At 45.4% G+C, this 16,564-nt stretch overlaps 1 protein-coding gene across 1 annotated transcript in view; it reads right to left on the bottom strand.

The window, feature by feature from the left end:
• Positions 1–6,395, bottom strand: part of LOC137374103 (very long chain fatty acid elongase 6) — a 162,817-nt gene extending 156,422 nt beyond the window's left edge. Inside the window, exon 1 of the mRNA XM_068039863.1 lies at positions 6,187–6,395. Coding sequence (XP_067895964.1) covers positions 6,187–6,269 — 83 coding nt within the window. The 5' untranslated portion in view covers positions 6,270–6,395. The remainder of the gene's footprint in view (positions 1–6,186) is intronic.
• Positions 6,396–16,564: the final 10,169 nt, after the last annotated feature.

The following is a 16,564-nucleotide window of genomic DNA, read 5'->3' as shown; positions in this document are numbered from 1 at the left end:
GATACAGCAAACAAACAAGACAGGGGAAAGTGGACAGCCCCGTCTGACTCCAGATTTGATCGGGAAACCTTTTGATTCCCACTCATTAATTGAGACTGCGCTACTGATGTTTGTGTAGAGCAGTCTGATCCAATTGCAGATTCCCTCCCCAAACCCCATTTTGGAGAGCACGTCCATCATGTAGGTGTGCGATATCCTGTCAAAAGCCTTCTCCTGGTCCAAGCTGATGAGGCAGGTGTCCACCCCCCTGTCCTGCACATAGGCGATCATATCCCTGAGTAGCACGAGGCTATCAGAGATCTTCCCGCTGGGTACAGTACAGGTCTGATCAGGGTGAATCACCAACTCCAGAGCAAACGTGACCTGATTGGCGATGACTTTGGACAGAATCTTGTAGTCAACATTAAGCAGTGAGATGGGCCGCCAATTTCTGATTTCCGCCCTCTCCCCTTTTCGCTTGTAGATGAGGGTGATGCTGCCTTTCCTCATGAATTCGGACATGCTGCCGGCCAGAAGTATACTCTCGTACACTTCCAGCAGGTCTGGGCCGACCCAGTCCCACAGAGCCAGATCCATAAGCCGTCGCTTCCGGGAGTTTTACTCGTCTCGAAGGACCTGACGCCCTTTGCCAGCTCGTCCAGAGTTAGTGGTTTGTCCACACTCTCCCTTGTTGTGTCATCTAAGACCTCCATGATAGCTGACAGGAAGGACTGGGAGGCCGTGCTGTCGTGGGCTTCACATCGTACAGCCCAGCATAACAGGATTTGCTGATCCTTAGTATGTCGGACTGCAAAGACGTTACTGAGTCCTCTTCCTTCAGGCTGCTGATCACAGAGCTCTCTCTCTGTACCTTTTGGAAGAAGAAAGGCGAGCACGTCTCATCCTGCTCAACAGAGCAGACTCTGGACCGGAAGACGATCTTGGAGGTCTCCATGGCAAAGAGCGAGGCCTGCTAGTTCTTCACCTCTTGGAGATCCTCCTTGACCTCAACCCCCATCAACTGCAGCAGCAGCAGATTCTGCATTCTTTTCTGGAGTCGGGACATTTCCCTTTGAGGATGAAGAACTTCTTGATGTTCTCCTTGATCGCTTCCCACTAGTGCACCAGAGATTCAAAGAGGGGTTTCACAGTTCTCCAACCTTTGTAATCCTTTTTAAATTTCTCAATGTTCTCTAGGGTCAGCAGTTTTACATTCAGCTTCCATGTCCCCCTGCCAATCCACTGGTCATCCTGTAAGTGACAGTCGGCCAGTAGGAGGTAGTGGTCACAGAAGAACACCAGCTTGACGTCGATGGATCTGACGGTGAATGCACAGGACACAAACAGGAAGTCAATCCTGGAACGGGCAGACCCGTTCGGTCATGACCAAGTTTAGCTATGCTGCGCTCCCTTTGCAGGGTTGAAGAAGTTGTGCAGCTTGGCATCTTTTACTGTTTCCATTAGGAATCTGGACGTGGTGTCCAGTTTGCTGTCATCACTGCCAGATCGCCCAGCTGCATCGCTGATGCAGTTGAAGTCACCGCTTAGAATGACCGGCCTGGACGTCACCAGCAGCAGGGGGAGCTGTTGGAGGACGGTCTGCCGTTCGCTGTATTGGACAGGGGTGTACATGTTGATTAACCGGAGTGCAGCATTGTTGTACATTACGTCAGCTTCAAGGAGGTGACCACCCACCACCTCCTTAACTTTGGAGATGGTGAAGTTACCTCCTCGCAGCAGAATACCATTGGACCACCACCTTGACCATTGCCTGTAATTGCTGAGGTGTGGTATCGCACACTCCAGCAAAAATAGGAGGTCAGTCTTGACATTGGCCAGGCAACTTTAGGTTGAAACACATCGTGTTATGGACACTACCATTTTTTCTTCCAAAAATATACCTTATTCATAAAAATCTGTAAAAAGAAATACATTACAAAACAGTTCCAAGTTGACATTCCAGAAAGTGCAAAAGAAATCAGTTTCCTTCAATACAGAAGATGAGTTGCCTCACAACCCTTCCATTCCATTTTAAATGCAACATACATTTGCATTACACAGCAAAATCATGTTTTGGTGCATACAGTTGGAGCGGTTTTCACGGGTTCCAGACCCTCGGTATACTATGGCGGGAGTACCTTACACCCTGGCCTTTCCCCATTGAGCCTTTGCAGCGATTGTCCCAAGCTTTAATGCGTCCCTCATCACGTAGTCCTAGACCTTGGAATGTGCCAGTCTGCAACACTCAGTCGTGGACAACTCTTTGCACTGGGAGACCAGCATGTTTCGGGCAGACCAAAGAGCATCTTTCACCGAGTTGATGGTCCTCCAGTAGCAGTTAATGTTTATCTCTGTGTGCGTCCCTGGGAACAGCCCATGGAGCACAGACTCCTGTGTTACAGAGCTGCTCGGATGAGGAAAAATACTGAAACTATAATTAGAATTTTCCAGGTCACACTGTAGCTTTATTACTTCACTTACATTTGTACACATACATTTACATAAAGCGAGCCTGGCAGAAATTAGTTTAAATAGATGCTTCTCAGTTCATTCAGTACTGAAACAGTTAACTTTGAGGCAAGCTAAACTGTGGGGAGACAAAGTGAAGAAATTTTTATGAGTTCAACTACATTACATTTAACTGCCAGATTTCGGCGAGCCTCCTGTGATGTAACCTCATGCAAATGAGCTTGGAGCAGTCAGAACAGGGCTCCTGCTTTTTGATTGGCCAGTTTTCTGTCAGAAGACATCATAAGATGATCAGTATTGGTCAGTCGATCTCGGTTAAACAGGGTAACACTAAGTGCTTATAGCACATGGCTGAGACAGAGTTACAAAATGAATGGATTGCGAAACAAAATAACCTAGAACTTAGATTACACATAAAATTTCTCCCCTCTAATAAGTGGCTAAATTTATTTTTGTTTCAGTCAATCCTTTATATATTAGTCATGCTTCACCATGAAAAGCCTCCTAAAAATGCACATCCGAATGCTTTGAAATATTAATTTAACATAAATAATGCTGGTCTTTTAACAGCTATGTCACCAACTGCTAGTTTACCCATAAAAAACTGTTCCAAATTTATTAGATTACTTATTTTCCACTCATTAATTTCACAGAGGATGTTTTAGCCTTTCACATACTTTTTTAAGACTGAATGGCCTATGCCAGTTGTTCTCTTAAAACTACCGCTATAACTATCCCCCTTGTCACTCAGAAGCATTGAGTAGTTCAAATGTTGTATACTTTCACATATATTCTAAACCATAGGCAACCACAAAAGATAAAGTATTCTTCCCTGAAAGACACCAGTCACTATCAGGTGTTTCTCATGCACACAAAGCAGAAAACTACAGTAATAATAAAGCCCATTTCAATTATAACTTACATTTATATAGAGTGCCTTTAACATAGTACTAAGTCCCAAGGTGCTTCACAGGAGCATAACCAGACAGAATCTGACACTAAGCATAACGGCGAGACATTAGGCCAAGTTACTAAAGTTTGGTCAAAGGGGTAGCTTTTAAGGAGCATCAAAAAAAGAGGGAATGCCAGTGCTTAGGACCTGGACAGCTGAAGGCACGTCGGACAATGGTGGGGCGAAGGAAGATGGAGATGTTCAAGAGGAGCACATGAGTTCTGAGAGGGTTGTGAGGCTGAATGAAGGAAGTTAGAGATAGGGAGGGGTAAGGCCTTGGAGAGATTTGAACATAAGGATAAGAATTTTAAATTTAAGGAGTTGGTGGACCAAGAGCTAATGGGATTCAATGACCAGAGATATATGCTTAGTTCCAAGTTTTGGTTGCTAATCTCAATATTCTCAGCCACAATTTTTTTAATACAAACTTTTAAGATGCAGGGTTTTATTTCTGCTGCAAGACTGAAAGTCTAGTCCCACAAACAGAACCCTGGCTATGTTCCTCACTAAGGTTGAATGACTCAAAATGCAAAAGGATCCCTCCAACTTAAGTGAGAAACTAAGGTGTTTCTCAGGAACAAAAGATCTCCTGGAATTTACTGCAGCTATAGTTTCAGGCATAGCACAGGAACAACAGGTTTGTATTCAGTGAGCACGACGAGTGCAGGAAAGATTGAAATGTAAGATTGGGGAGTGCTGGAGCACAAGAGGAACCACTTTGTTCACACAAGCTAATAAGAATTCATGGTGCTATTATCCCCCTTTATCCTCACAATCATTTGTAACAACCATAATCATTGCAGTAACTCAGTTATTACAGGTTAGCACCAGGCTACAAAGCAAACATAGAAAGGACAGATCTTAAAGGTTACTATCTGGGTCTAAATCCTATTCATGAGATTGCAAAACCTTTGGGTAACATTTTCATTTATTTTACCATCCTGTTTGCTGTCCCTCAGGACTACTATGGCAGCAGAAATAACATCTACTCCCATAAATAATAAGAAAAAAAGCTGATCCTAGTTGCGTCAGATGACAGTATCTCCCAAACCTTCCCACTGCATGTTAAGTTCTATCCTATACCACTTCATACTAAAATCATAGCAACACCATCTTACATATATTTTCCATGTATTTTCCCAAAACATGGTGGTACTTACTGGTAGGAAGTTGTTATGCAAATTTGATTTTATCCTGCTTGCAAACCAAAATTCACTTCTTCTAAACTCTGATTTTACTTCTTTGTGCAAGTTACAGATGCAAAAGATATGGCCACATAAAGAAACTCAATACTTCAAAGTATTTTGTGAAAAAGTGTTAAGCAACCCATTTTGTTCAGGGGAAGCAAGAGTCATTTTACATATTCACTTACAGCATCACACTTTGATGCATCAATACAATTTACGCCTATGTTTAGTTTATAAATAGAAACATTTTCCCAAATATTCAGCTCCCCTCACCCTCCAGTGAGGACAGTGCCGCCTTTAATATCTGTGTGGAATAACCATACATGCAGAATTAAAATGAAGGTGTAGAGAAGGCTCTGTTTCTGAAGCCATAATCTTCGCTTTTGTTATGTATATGCATGAGGGTTTATATGAAAGTAAACTAATATGTTTTAAGTTCCAGAAAACAGGCGTAATAATACCATACGGAGATGAAAACAATTTTGCTTAAAAGTAGATTTTGCCCAACAGGATCATACCATTACCTTGACATAATCCATTACACTAGAATATTGCTTAACACCTGGTTTCGTGGAAAGAGACTGCAATGCAGCTACACCTTTTGCAAATATAAAATATACAGACAAGGGCTATCTACAACTCTTTCAATACTTTGGCAACTCATCAAGTAGGCTGAAATTTTACGTCATTGTAATTTCTGCTGCCTCAGCTGGTACAACCCTTTCTATGGGCCTGGGAATGTAGTACTTCTAAACTGGATCAATCATGAAATGGATATCAAGGATAAAAGCATAAACGGACAGTTCACATTGATTACAAAAATGAAGAACTTAGACACAAACCCAACATCATCAGTGGGTTTAGTATTCCAAGTGCACTCCACACACACCTTGGATACAAATACCAGACTGACATCAGTCAGTAAGACATGAAAAGTCAATATTTCCAGTAGGAACGCTTAGCTATTGTAAACGTTTAAGCGTCGATTACTTAATTGCATCTGTTTAATGTAAAGTCGTGCCTTTGATTCATTTTTATACTGCTCTACATAAAATGGATCTGACGTGACTGCCTGCTTCAGCAGGTAGGGGGCGGTTCGCGCCGGGCTGTCTGCACGTGTTTCAATGTCTGCTCAAGGATTTTCTTCAAATTTCTAGTGAAATCAGAAGGCTCCGTCAGTTAATAAAAACAAAGCGGAAATACGGCTTCTTTCAGGAAGATTTACCCCCACCCAAAAGAACTGATCTTTATTATCCAACGACAAGATATGTTGGTGCCTACCCAGATACAACCTCCTGGCTGTGCATGAAAGGATGGGAAGAGATCCAGAAAGCCGGAAAACAATTGCTTGAAAGCCAGCCGGTGAAGTGGCCAACACAAGCCCTTCTCGCAGCCTCTAGTCGTAAGGAGGTAGACTCCTTGTAGAGCAAGGGAACAGGCAACAGCGAATAAAATGTCAATACCTGAACAGTTTTCTTTTTTTTAAATACAGAAAAAGATACATAAGAAAACGTTCTCTAGAAATACCACAATGGGGCGGGGAAAATTGCAAACACATCTTTTCTTACAGCAAGTCGTCTTCTACAAAGCATCACTCACCAGTTTTCCTGCATCCATTGAATGGCTTCTCTCTCGTTGAACTGTCTCTCGAATTCATATTCCTGTAGCGCCAGCACTGACATGCTCCCAGCTTTCAATGCTGTTTCTAACAACTACTGCTTGTGAGCAAGTTATCCTGCTTCCTGCTGCTGTGCCCGCGCCGCTCTGATTGACAGACAGACTGGGCATCGCCCGCCCGCTCAACCTTCGCTTCCTCCACTTCACACATCAGCCCAGCCTGGCCCGGCGTCCGCGCGGTCCTACCGCCCGCCGGTACACACAACTCTTACTACTCCACACACTCAGCTAGATTCCCTTTTTTTCATTTTCTAAATTACTTTCCTTTAGTGCAGCTTTTTGAAAAAAATAACAAGAAAGTACAATAAAAATTAGCAAACTTTTAAATGTGCTTTTCACTCAGAGGGTTGGGAATCGTTGGGATTCTCTTAACCAGAGGGCTCTGGATGCTCAGTCCTTGAGTATTTTCAAGGTTGAGATCGATAGATTTTTTTGGACTCCAAGGGAATTGAGAGATATGGGGATCGTGCAGGAAAATGGAGTTCAGATCGAAGATCAGCCATAAATGGCAGAGCAGGCTCAAGGGGCCGAATAGCCTTCTTGCTCCTATTTCTCATATTCTGTTGATCTTACGTTATTAGGGTAAAATATTTGAATGAGAGTATAGAACATTGATATTAAAGGAAATTGTGCTGTTATTGCTGCAATGCATAATGTCACATTGAACAATTTTTTGTTCTGATCATCCACATTTAACAACAAGAAATGCTAATCAGCATACTTGTCTCTGAATCAAAGAAAGATTTGCATTTATATAGTGCCTTTCACAACCTCAGGACATCCCAAAGCACTTTACAGCCAATGAAATAAGAAACACGGCAGTTAATTTCTGCACAGTAAGCTCCCACAGGCAGCAATGTGCTAATGACCAGGCACCTTGTTTTTAGGTGTTGATTGAAGGATTGCTGCTCTCACATGCGTTCAAGTCTTCAGAAGAAGGAATTTTCCTCCTCACAAGATCAGATGGCAGGTTGTTCAATCTTGCCCATCTAAGAGCGAAGACCAAAATACGGAAAGTCCTCATCAGGGAAGTCCTCTTTGCTGACGATGCTGCATTAACATCCCACACTGAAGAGTGTCTGCAGAGACTCATCTACAGGATTGTGGCTGCCTGCAATGAATTTGGCCTAACCATCAGCCTCACGAAAACGAACATCATGGGACAGGATGTCAGAAATGCTCCATCCATCAATATCGGCGACCACGCTCTGGAAGTGGTTCAAGAGTTCACCTACCTAGGCTCAACTATCACCAGTAACCTGTCTCTCGATGCAGAAATCAGCAAGCGCATGGGAAAGGCTTCCACTGCTATGTCCAGACTGGCCAAGAGAGTGTGGGAAAATGGTGCACTGACACGGAACACAAAAGTCCGAGTGTATCAAGCCTGTGTCCTCAGTACCTTGCTCTACGGCAGCGAGGCCTGGACAACGTATGTCAGCCAAGAGCGACGTCTCAATTCATTCCATCTTCGCTGCCTCCGGAGAATCCTTGGCATCAGGTGGCAGGACCGTATCTCCAACACAGAAGTCCTTGACGCGGCCAACATCCCCAGCTTATACACCCTACTGAGTCAGCGGCGCTTGAGATGGCTTGGCCATGTGAGCTGCATGGAAGATGGCAGGATCCCCAAGGACACATTGTACAGCGAGCTCGTCACTGGTATCAGACCCACCGGCTGTCCATGTCTCTGCTTTAAAGACATCTGCAAACGCGACATGAAGTCCTTTGACATTGATCACAAGTCATGGGAGTCAGTTGCCAGTGTTCGCCAGAGCTGGCGGGCAGCCATAAAGGTGGGACTAAAGTGTGGCGAGTCGAAGAGACTTAGCAGTTGGCAGGTAAAAAGACAGAAGCGCAAGGCGAGAGCCAACTGTGTAACAGCCCCGGAAACCAATTTTATCTGCAGCGCCTGTGGAAAAGTCTGTCACTCTTCGAGTTGGACTTCATAGCCACTCCAGGCGCTGCTTCACAAACCACTGACCACCTCCAGGCGTTTACCCATTGTCTCTCAAGACAAGGAGGCCAAAGAAGAAGAAGAAGAAGAAATATTGACCAGAAAGACTCTACTGCTGTTCCTAGAAATAATGTCATGGATCTGACAGGACAGACAAGGCTCAATTTAACATTTCATCTGAAGACAGCACTTGGGTTGCCAACTCTGCTTGGACCTTTCCCTGGCGGTTTTGTTACGTGACCTCCCAGCAACAACCACTCCACCACCACCCCACCTCTCCTACATTGATCACCTGGCCTGTCCATCCTCACAACACACCACCTTACCCAGCCAGTCAGAAAGCGAGCAGACTCATCATTACCCAATTGGCTGTTTCTTGACTGTCAATCAAACAGCATTTTTACCATCCCTCATATTTTTTATAACTGATAAACAAAATTGCTAAAAAAAACAATGAAATAAACACAATTTTGTTCTCCCAGGTTTTTGCTCGTAGCAGTGTTCAGGAGATCAATCTTAACTTTGTGGTTGGCAACATACAAAAAATTAATGCAACCAGATAAAAGCAGGGAGTAATTGCTCCGCAATGTCATGTCAACACAGGGAGATGGTTTTGTTCACCTCGACGTTACAGACACTCCTGGTTCTGGTCTTTGCAAGAATCTTCTCTCAATGTGGACTCATCTTCCTCCACACCAGACCCTACTCTCGCCCACGTGCTGGAATTGGTCCCGGCATGCACACTTGGCACAGCCAGGCCTGTATGCTTGACACAGCCAGGCATGCACGCTTGGCACAGCCAGGCTTGCACACTCAGCACACCCAGGCTTGCACACTCAGCACACACAGGCATGCATGCTTGGTACAGCCAGGCTTGCACACTCAACACACCCAGGCAGCTCCGATTTAACCCAAAATATAAACTTCTGGAACTCTGGATGTGCAGCAAGCAGGCACAGGGCAGCAACAGTGAACAGCTGATTGGCTGCTACACCATTGAAAAACGTCAGCCCCATTTCCCATTTATACAAAATAATGTGCAGCAAAAGGTAGGTCATCGCCAAAGAAATGTTTCTCCCAAGTTGCCAGTGGCAGTGCTTGGGATACAAACCATCAAAATTGGGAGGGTTGGGACCCCTATGCAGCACCTATATGAGAGATCTACTTAAATAGAACTTCTGGTAGCCCAATATGAAAAAAAGAAGTAACGTGTTTTAGAAGAACTTGGAGTGTACCTTCTTTCTCTGCATCAATACACACCACCTACCTAAATGGCAAGAACTTTGAAACACAGGTTGAGGAAAGCGTGCACAGGGATACAGCAGGGGTAATTTAGCTAATTAATATCATTCAGCTTTCCATCACAGAATACTGGTGAGCTTTCCACTGTTTATCCAACTCGGACCACCTTAGCCGTTATGGTACTGACATGCATGGATATAAGGAACCAAATGAGAAGAATCCCAGCCCCAGTTGATAGGTGTACCCTTTCAGCATTCATCAATGAGCCAAGCTGGCTGGATAAACAACAACAGCAGCTGCAAGATAATATGCCTATATGGCTCAGAAATCAGATAATTGCATCTACCACAGAGAATCAACTCACTCCCAATCTTCCAACACCTGGCATGTCACCTTTGAGTTATCTTGACCACAAGAACAGCTTGCTTATCTCTCTTCCCCTCAAGCAGGATAATCATCATAAACATAAAAGTCATTTATAATTTTTCATATGGCGTTGCTAATTTTTACCATTCCAGCACATGGCATAATGAATCAGTGCTCCTCCATGTTGAACACCACTTCGAAGAATCATTAAGGGTAGCAAGGGCATGGAACATATTCTGGGTGGGGGACTTCAATGTTCATCACCAAAAGTGGCTCAGTAGCACCACTACTGACCGAGCTTGCTGTGTCTTGAAGGGCATGTCTGCCAGTCTGGACGTGCAGCAGGTGGTGAGAGAACCAAAAAGAGGGAAAAACACACTTGATCTCATCCTCACCAAACTACCTGTCGCGGGCATCTGTCCATGACAGTATTGGTAGGATGACCACTACACAGTCCTTGTGGAGACACAGTCCGGTCTTTACACTGAGGATACCTCCATTGTGTTGTCTGGCCCTACCACCATGCTAAATGGGATCAATTCAGAACAGTTCTAGCAGCTCAAAACTGGTTATCCATGAGGCAAAAACAGAAAATTCTGGAAATACTCAGCAGGTCAGGCAGCATCTATGGAGAGAAAAACAGAGTTAACGTTTCAGGTCCATGATCTTTCATCAAACTGAGGTGCTGTTGGCCATCAGCAGCAGCAGAATTGTATTCAACCACAATCTGTAACCTCATGGCCGGCATATCCCTCACTCTACCATTACCATCAAGCCAGGGGACCCAACCCTGGTTCAATAAGGAGTGCAGGAGAGCATGCCAGGAGCAGCACCAGGCATACCTAAAAATGAGGTGGCAACCTGGTGAAGCTACAACACAGGACTACCTATATGCTAAACAGTGGAAGCAGAATGTGATAGACAGAGCCAAGTGATCCCACAACCAACAGATCAGATCAAAGCTCTGTAGTCCTGCAATTTTCAGTCATGAATGGTGGTGGACAATTAAACAACTAACCAGAGGAAGAGGCTCCAAAAACATCCCTATCCTTAATGATGGTGAGCCCAGCACCTCAGCGTAAAGGACAAGGCTGAAGCATTTGCAACTATCTTCAGCCAGAAGCACTGAGTGGTTAATCCATCGTAGCCTCCTCCTGAGGTTCCCAGCATCGCAGATGCCAGTCTTCAGCCAATTCAATTCACTCCAAGTGATATCAAGAAACGGCTGTAGGCACTGGATACCACAAAAGATATGGGTCCTGACAACAACCCAACGTTAGCACTGAGGACTTGTGCTCCAGAATTAGCTGCACACTGAACCAAGCTGTTTCATCATAGCTGCAACACTGGTATCTACCCGACAATGTGAGAAATTGCCCAGCTATGACCTTCAACAAGAAGCATGACAAATCCAATCCACTCAATTACTGCCAAATCAGTTTATGATCAGCAAAGTGATGGAAGTGGCACTTAGTTATAACCTGCTCAACGATGCTCAGTTTGGGTTCCACCAAGGCCATTCAGGTCCAGACCTCATTACAACCTTGGTCCAAACATGGACAAAAGAGCTAAATTCCAGAGGTGAGGTGAAAGCAACTGCCCTTAACATCAAGGCAGCATTTGACCAAGTGTCACATCAAAGACTCTTAGCTAAACTGAAGTCAATGGGAATCAGGGGAAAACTCTGCACAGGTGCAGGAGCGTCCTCAGTGATCGCAGCTACTGGAGCTGGGGTCAATGGCGGAGGGGCTGAGGAGCCATTGTCCTCACTCTGAACATCCTGAGGGGAGCTCCCAGATTTGGAGGGCAGCCTCTCCTCCTCCCTTTCAAGACTCACTTGAACCTCCCTGCTGACCATAAAAGACGAGGATCTGGAGAAGACTCTGGGCTCCTCATTCCCCTTTTGCCTTGCCACTGCTGCTTTCAACTCATGGCTGGTGTGAGTGTTCGCAGATCTGTGTGCATCTCTGGGATCTTACTCTACGTGAGGTTCTCAACCTCTCAATGGAGGAAGCTATGCTCTCACACGTCTGAGACATGGCAGCATTCATGGCATGGATGAACTCCTCCAACATCCACACATGACTACTCATTGCCTCTGAAAGCTCCGCCAGAGGTTCCCTTACCTCTCTTTGCACCTCTAGCATGTCCTATGCTGCCGATAACAGAGATTCGTCATCAGCTGGGGGCTCAACATGGGCCTGGCTACCCACAGCCCCACCTGTCCGTGGCCTCACCAGTCACAGCCTCTGTCAGATGCTCGGTGTGGTGCTCTCACCCACTTGTGACCCTGAATCTAAACCTGAGCACATACCCACCAAGGTAACAGAATCTGTGCTGGTGGAAGGTGCAGGGGAATGGTGTGACGGTGAATCCCCTGAGGATTCTTCCTTCCCATCCTCTGAGGGCGACAGGATTCCTGCAGCACTAGCAGACAATCTTCCCTCAGAGGTGCCATGACCTGCATGAGGAAACTCAAACATTTAGGGGTTTTGCTGCATGGATCTGCCCATATCAACCATGCGTGATGTGGTTCCCTAGAAGGGCAGTGGTGGGCACATGAACCCAATACCTGTCTTGGGTGGACTCTCCAGTTTCTCTGTCTACTACGGAATGGCTGTACTGGGAACCTGCTAGTTCCAGGGCCTCCTCCTTTGCCAGGGTCTGTTCTCAGACTGTCCCCATCCTCCAACAGGACAGGCCACGTGCCTCATGGATTCAAATGAGCTGGCTGCTACGTGATCACAGTCAGCCAACCGCACATGTGATGAGCTGCAACACCATCCTCAGCCGGTCCTATTACCAGGACCCACAACAGGCTGATAACATTCAGCCCAGTGTATGCAAACTGTGAGATGTGGATGTGCGGTTGCAGCAGTACTAAGTGCTTGAGAGTTACATGAAACTATTAATGTAAGGCATGAGTTGTGATTTATCGGGATTGTTGGTAGGTGAGTTATGGGGGGGTGGTACATTGAGCAATGTGTGAGGCTAGTGATGCAGTTGGTGGGATGCGGCATTTGAAGATACATTCACTGACCTTGACCACTTGTGTGAGCTCATTGAACTTCTTGTGGCACCGCATCCAGGTCTTTAAGGCTATCTGCTCCCACTGTTTCCTCAGAGTTTGTCTGGTGGGTCTCCTAGGCCACTGTGGATAGAGGACTTCTCTCCTCCTCCTTACCCCCTTGCACCAAGGCCTCCAGTGCTGCATTTAAAATGCTTGTCCTTATTTACAGAATCTCTTCATGGTTTGCCCCATCCTACCTCTGCAATTTCCTTCCTTGCTATATCCCAGCCTGTGTCCTTTGGCCCACTGATGATGGCTTCCTGTGCATGCCCACTCCTTCATTGGTAATCGAGCCTTCAGCCACCTTGGCCCTATATTTGGAACTCTGTCCCCAAATCTTTTCACTCTGCTTCTCCTCTCCCTGCTTTTAAAAGCCTCTGAGAAAGCTATCTTTTTAACTATGCCTTTCGTTATCTCTCTGAACTCCTTGACTACTACAAGTATCCATTCTCCTGTATGTGAAACACCTTGGGAAATCTTATTGTGTTAAAGGTGCTAATAAGTGTAAGCTATTGTTGGAACTTAGCTCATGACTGCAACAAGTAGAGTCTGAGTTACAGCAGCAATCTTCTATACAGTTATCACATCAATGATTATGTCATTGCGCAATACTATTTCTACTGATTTGAGTCGTGGGTAACATTTTATCAGAATACAATACTCACATTCTTTCCTATCTCTTTATATTTTGCTTTATATATTGGGCAGGCACAATATATTGCCCAAAATCTTAACAGTCAAATAGTGCCATCATTAAAATAAAAGGTTTATTTTGAACATTTTATTGCTCATTTTTTTAAAAACGCTAGTTTGTTTTAGTTATTAATACTTTCACTTGTGAGTTTGAAGGTTGTGGGTTCAAGCCCTGTTTCAGGGTAATACTGAGGGAGTGCTGCAATGCTGCAGACACTGGGCAGAATTTTATGCGGACTGCAAGGATGGGAGCAGAGGTGGTGGGAGAGGGGTAAGGAATTAAATCAGGATGGGAGACATCGAACCAGGAGTCCGATGTCATGACATCCTATCATGATTTTATGGATGGTGGCAATGGATCAGATCTAAGCTCTGCAGTCCTGCCACATCCAGCCGTGAATGGTGGTGGACAACTAAACAACTAACTGGAGGAGATGACTCCACAAATTTCCTCATCCTCAATGATGGGGGAGCCCAGCACATCAGTGAGAAAGATAAGGCTGAAGCATTTGCAACAATCTTCAGCCAGAGGTGCCATGTTGATGATCCATCTCAGCTTCCTCCTGAAGTCCCCAGCATCACAGATGCCAGACTTCAGCCAATTCGATTCACTCTATGTGATATCAAAAAACGACTGAAGGCACTGGATACTACAAAAGCTATGGGCCCTGACAATATTCCGACAATAGTACTGAAGACCTGTGCTCTTGCCGCACCTCTAGCCAAGCTGTTCCAGTACATCTACAGCACTGGCATCTACCCAGCAATGTGGAAAATTGCCTAGGTATGTCCTGTATGCAAAAAGCAGGACAAATCCAACATATCCAATTACCATCAGTCTACTCTCAATCATCAGTAAAGTGATGGAAGGTGTCATCGATAGTGCTATCTTGTGACACTTGCTTAGCAATAACCTGCTCAGTGACGCTCAGTTTGGGTTCCACCAAGGCCACTCACCTCCTGACCTCATTACAGCCTTGGTTCAAACATGGACAAAAGAGCTGAACTCAAGACAGCATTTGACCGAGTATGGCATCAAGGAGCCCTAGCAAAACTGAAGTCAATGGGAATCAGGGGGAAAACTCTCCGCTGGTTGGAGTCATACCTCATGCAAAGGAAGATGGTTGTGGTTGTTGGAGGTCCATCATCTGAGCTCCAGGACATCACTGCAGGAGTTCCTCAGCGTAGTGTCCTAGGCCCAACCATCTTCAGCTGCTTCATTAATGACCTTCCCTCAATCATAAGGTTGGAAGCAGGGATGTTCGCTGATGATTGCACAATGTTCAGCACCATTCGTGACTCCTCAGATACTGAAGCAGTCCGTGCCCACAAGCAGCAAGACCAGGACAATATTCAGGATTGAGCCTATGAGTGGCAAGTTAGATTTGCGCCACACAAGTGCCAGGCAATGACGATTTCCAACAAGAGAGAATCTAACCATCTCCCCTTGACATTCAAAGGCATTACCATTGCTGAATTCCCCTACTATCAACAACCTGGGGGTTACCATTGACCAGTAACTAAACTGAACCAGCCACATAAATACTGTGGCTACAAGAGCAGGTCAGAGGCTGGGAATTCTGTGGCGAGTAACTCACCTCCTGACACCCCAAAGCCTGTTCACCATCTACAAGGCACAAGTCAGGAGTGTGATGGAATACTTTCTATTTGCCTGGATGAGTGCAGCTGAAACAACACTCAAGAAGCTCGACACCATCCAGGACAAAGCAGCCTGCTTGATTAGCACCCCATCCACCATCTTCAAAATTTACTCTCTCCACCACGGATGCAGTGGCAGCAGTGTGTACTACCTACAAGATGTGCTGCAGCAATACACAAAGGCTCCTTCGACTGCACCTTCCAAACTTGCAACCTCTACCACCTAGAAGGACAAGGGCAGCAGATGTATGCAAGTTCCCCTCCAAGCAACACACCAACCTGACTTGGAACTATATCGCTATTCTATCTCTGTCGCTTGGTCAAAATCCTGGAACACCCTTTGTAACAGCATTGTTGGTGTACCAACACCACCTGGACTGCAGTAGTTCAAGAAGGTAGCTCACCACCACCTTCTCAAGGGCATGTAGGAATGGGCAATAAATACTGGCCTAGCCAGCAATGCCCACATAGCATGAAAGAATAAAAAAATTCTTGGACCTGATTTGGATGTTGAGGTTTACGGAGAAGGAAAAGACCAACAGGGTCACCAGAGTTCATCTTATTCACATAAGTCCAGGTTGAAAGTGCTCAGAAGAAGTGATCAAACAGGACATTGACCTTGAGAAGGTCCGGGAGATCCAATCCATTGCAACTGGGTGGAGTTTGGGACTTTTGGCTGAAAACATTTCACTTCAAGGAGGTTTGTGTAATGTATAAATGTCGGCTGGGATTTTACAAAGTTCCCAACGTCAGGGTCTGTGGCAGGGGCGGCCGGAAAATCGGACCCGATCTTCCTGATGGCGGTGAGACTCTGTGTCAGCCCCACACTACCGCCGGGCAACGGGACCTAGATTAAAATATTCAAGTTAGCAGAATGCATACATTAAAATAAAATTGACTCCAATCTTACCATCGGGCTGTGATCTTCTGAGCGGCAGCCGGCACTCACACGCCTTCACTTTTTCATCTGGGGAAAGCAGGTGCCGTAGTCGCGGAGGAGAGGGGATCTTAAGATTTTTAGTGCAGGGAGGGGAACGGGGTCAATTTTACATCATTAGTGTAGGGAATGGTGGGAAGGGGTGACCTGTGCACTTTGTTCAGTTTGGGGGGAAATGGTCAAGTGTGGAAGGTAAGTGTTTTGCAGGGGGGAAGAGGACAAATAATGAATTTTATTGTTATTGGGGGGTGGGAAAGGGGTGGCAGATTTTTAATCAATACAGTGGGGGGAGTATAACTTAAAAAATTTTAATTAGCCAGCAGGACTTTAAAAATAGCACCAGCACCTGCGCACAGGCAGCTGAAGCCATTGCTGGCAT

The sequence above is a fragment of the Heterodontus francisci genome, chromosome 1 (genome assembly GCF_036365525.1).
Source record: "Heterodontus francisci isolate sHetFra1 chromosome 1, sHetFra1.hap1, whole genome shotgun sequence".
Classification (NCBI taxonomy): domain Eukaryota; kingdom Metazoa; phylum Chordata; class Chondrichthyes; order Heterodontiformes; family Heterodontidae; genus Heterodontus; species Heterodontus francisci.
The sequence above is the reverse complement of the archived record's forward strand: the minus strand, read 5'-3'. Positions and strand labels throughout refer to the sequence as shown.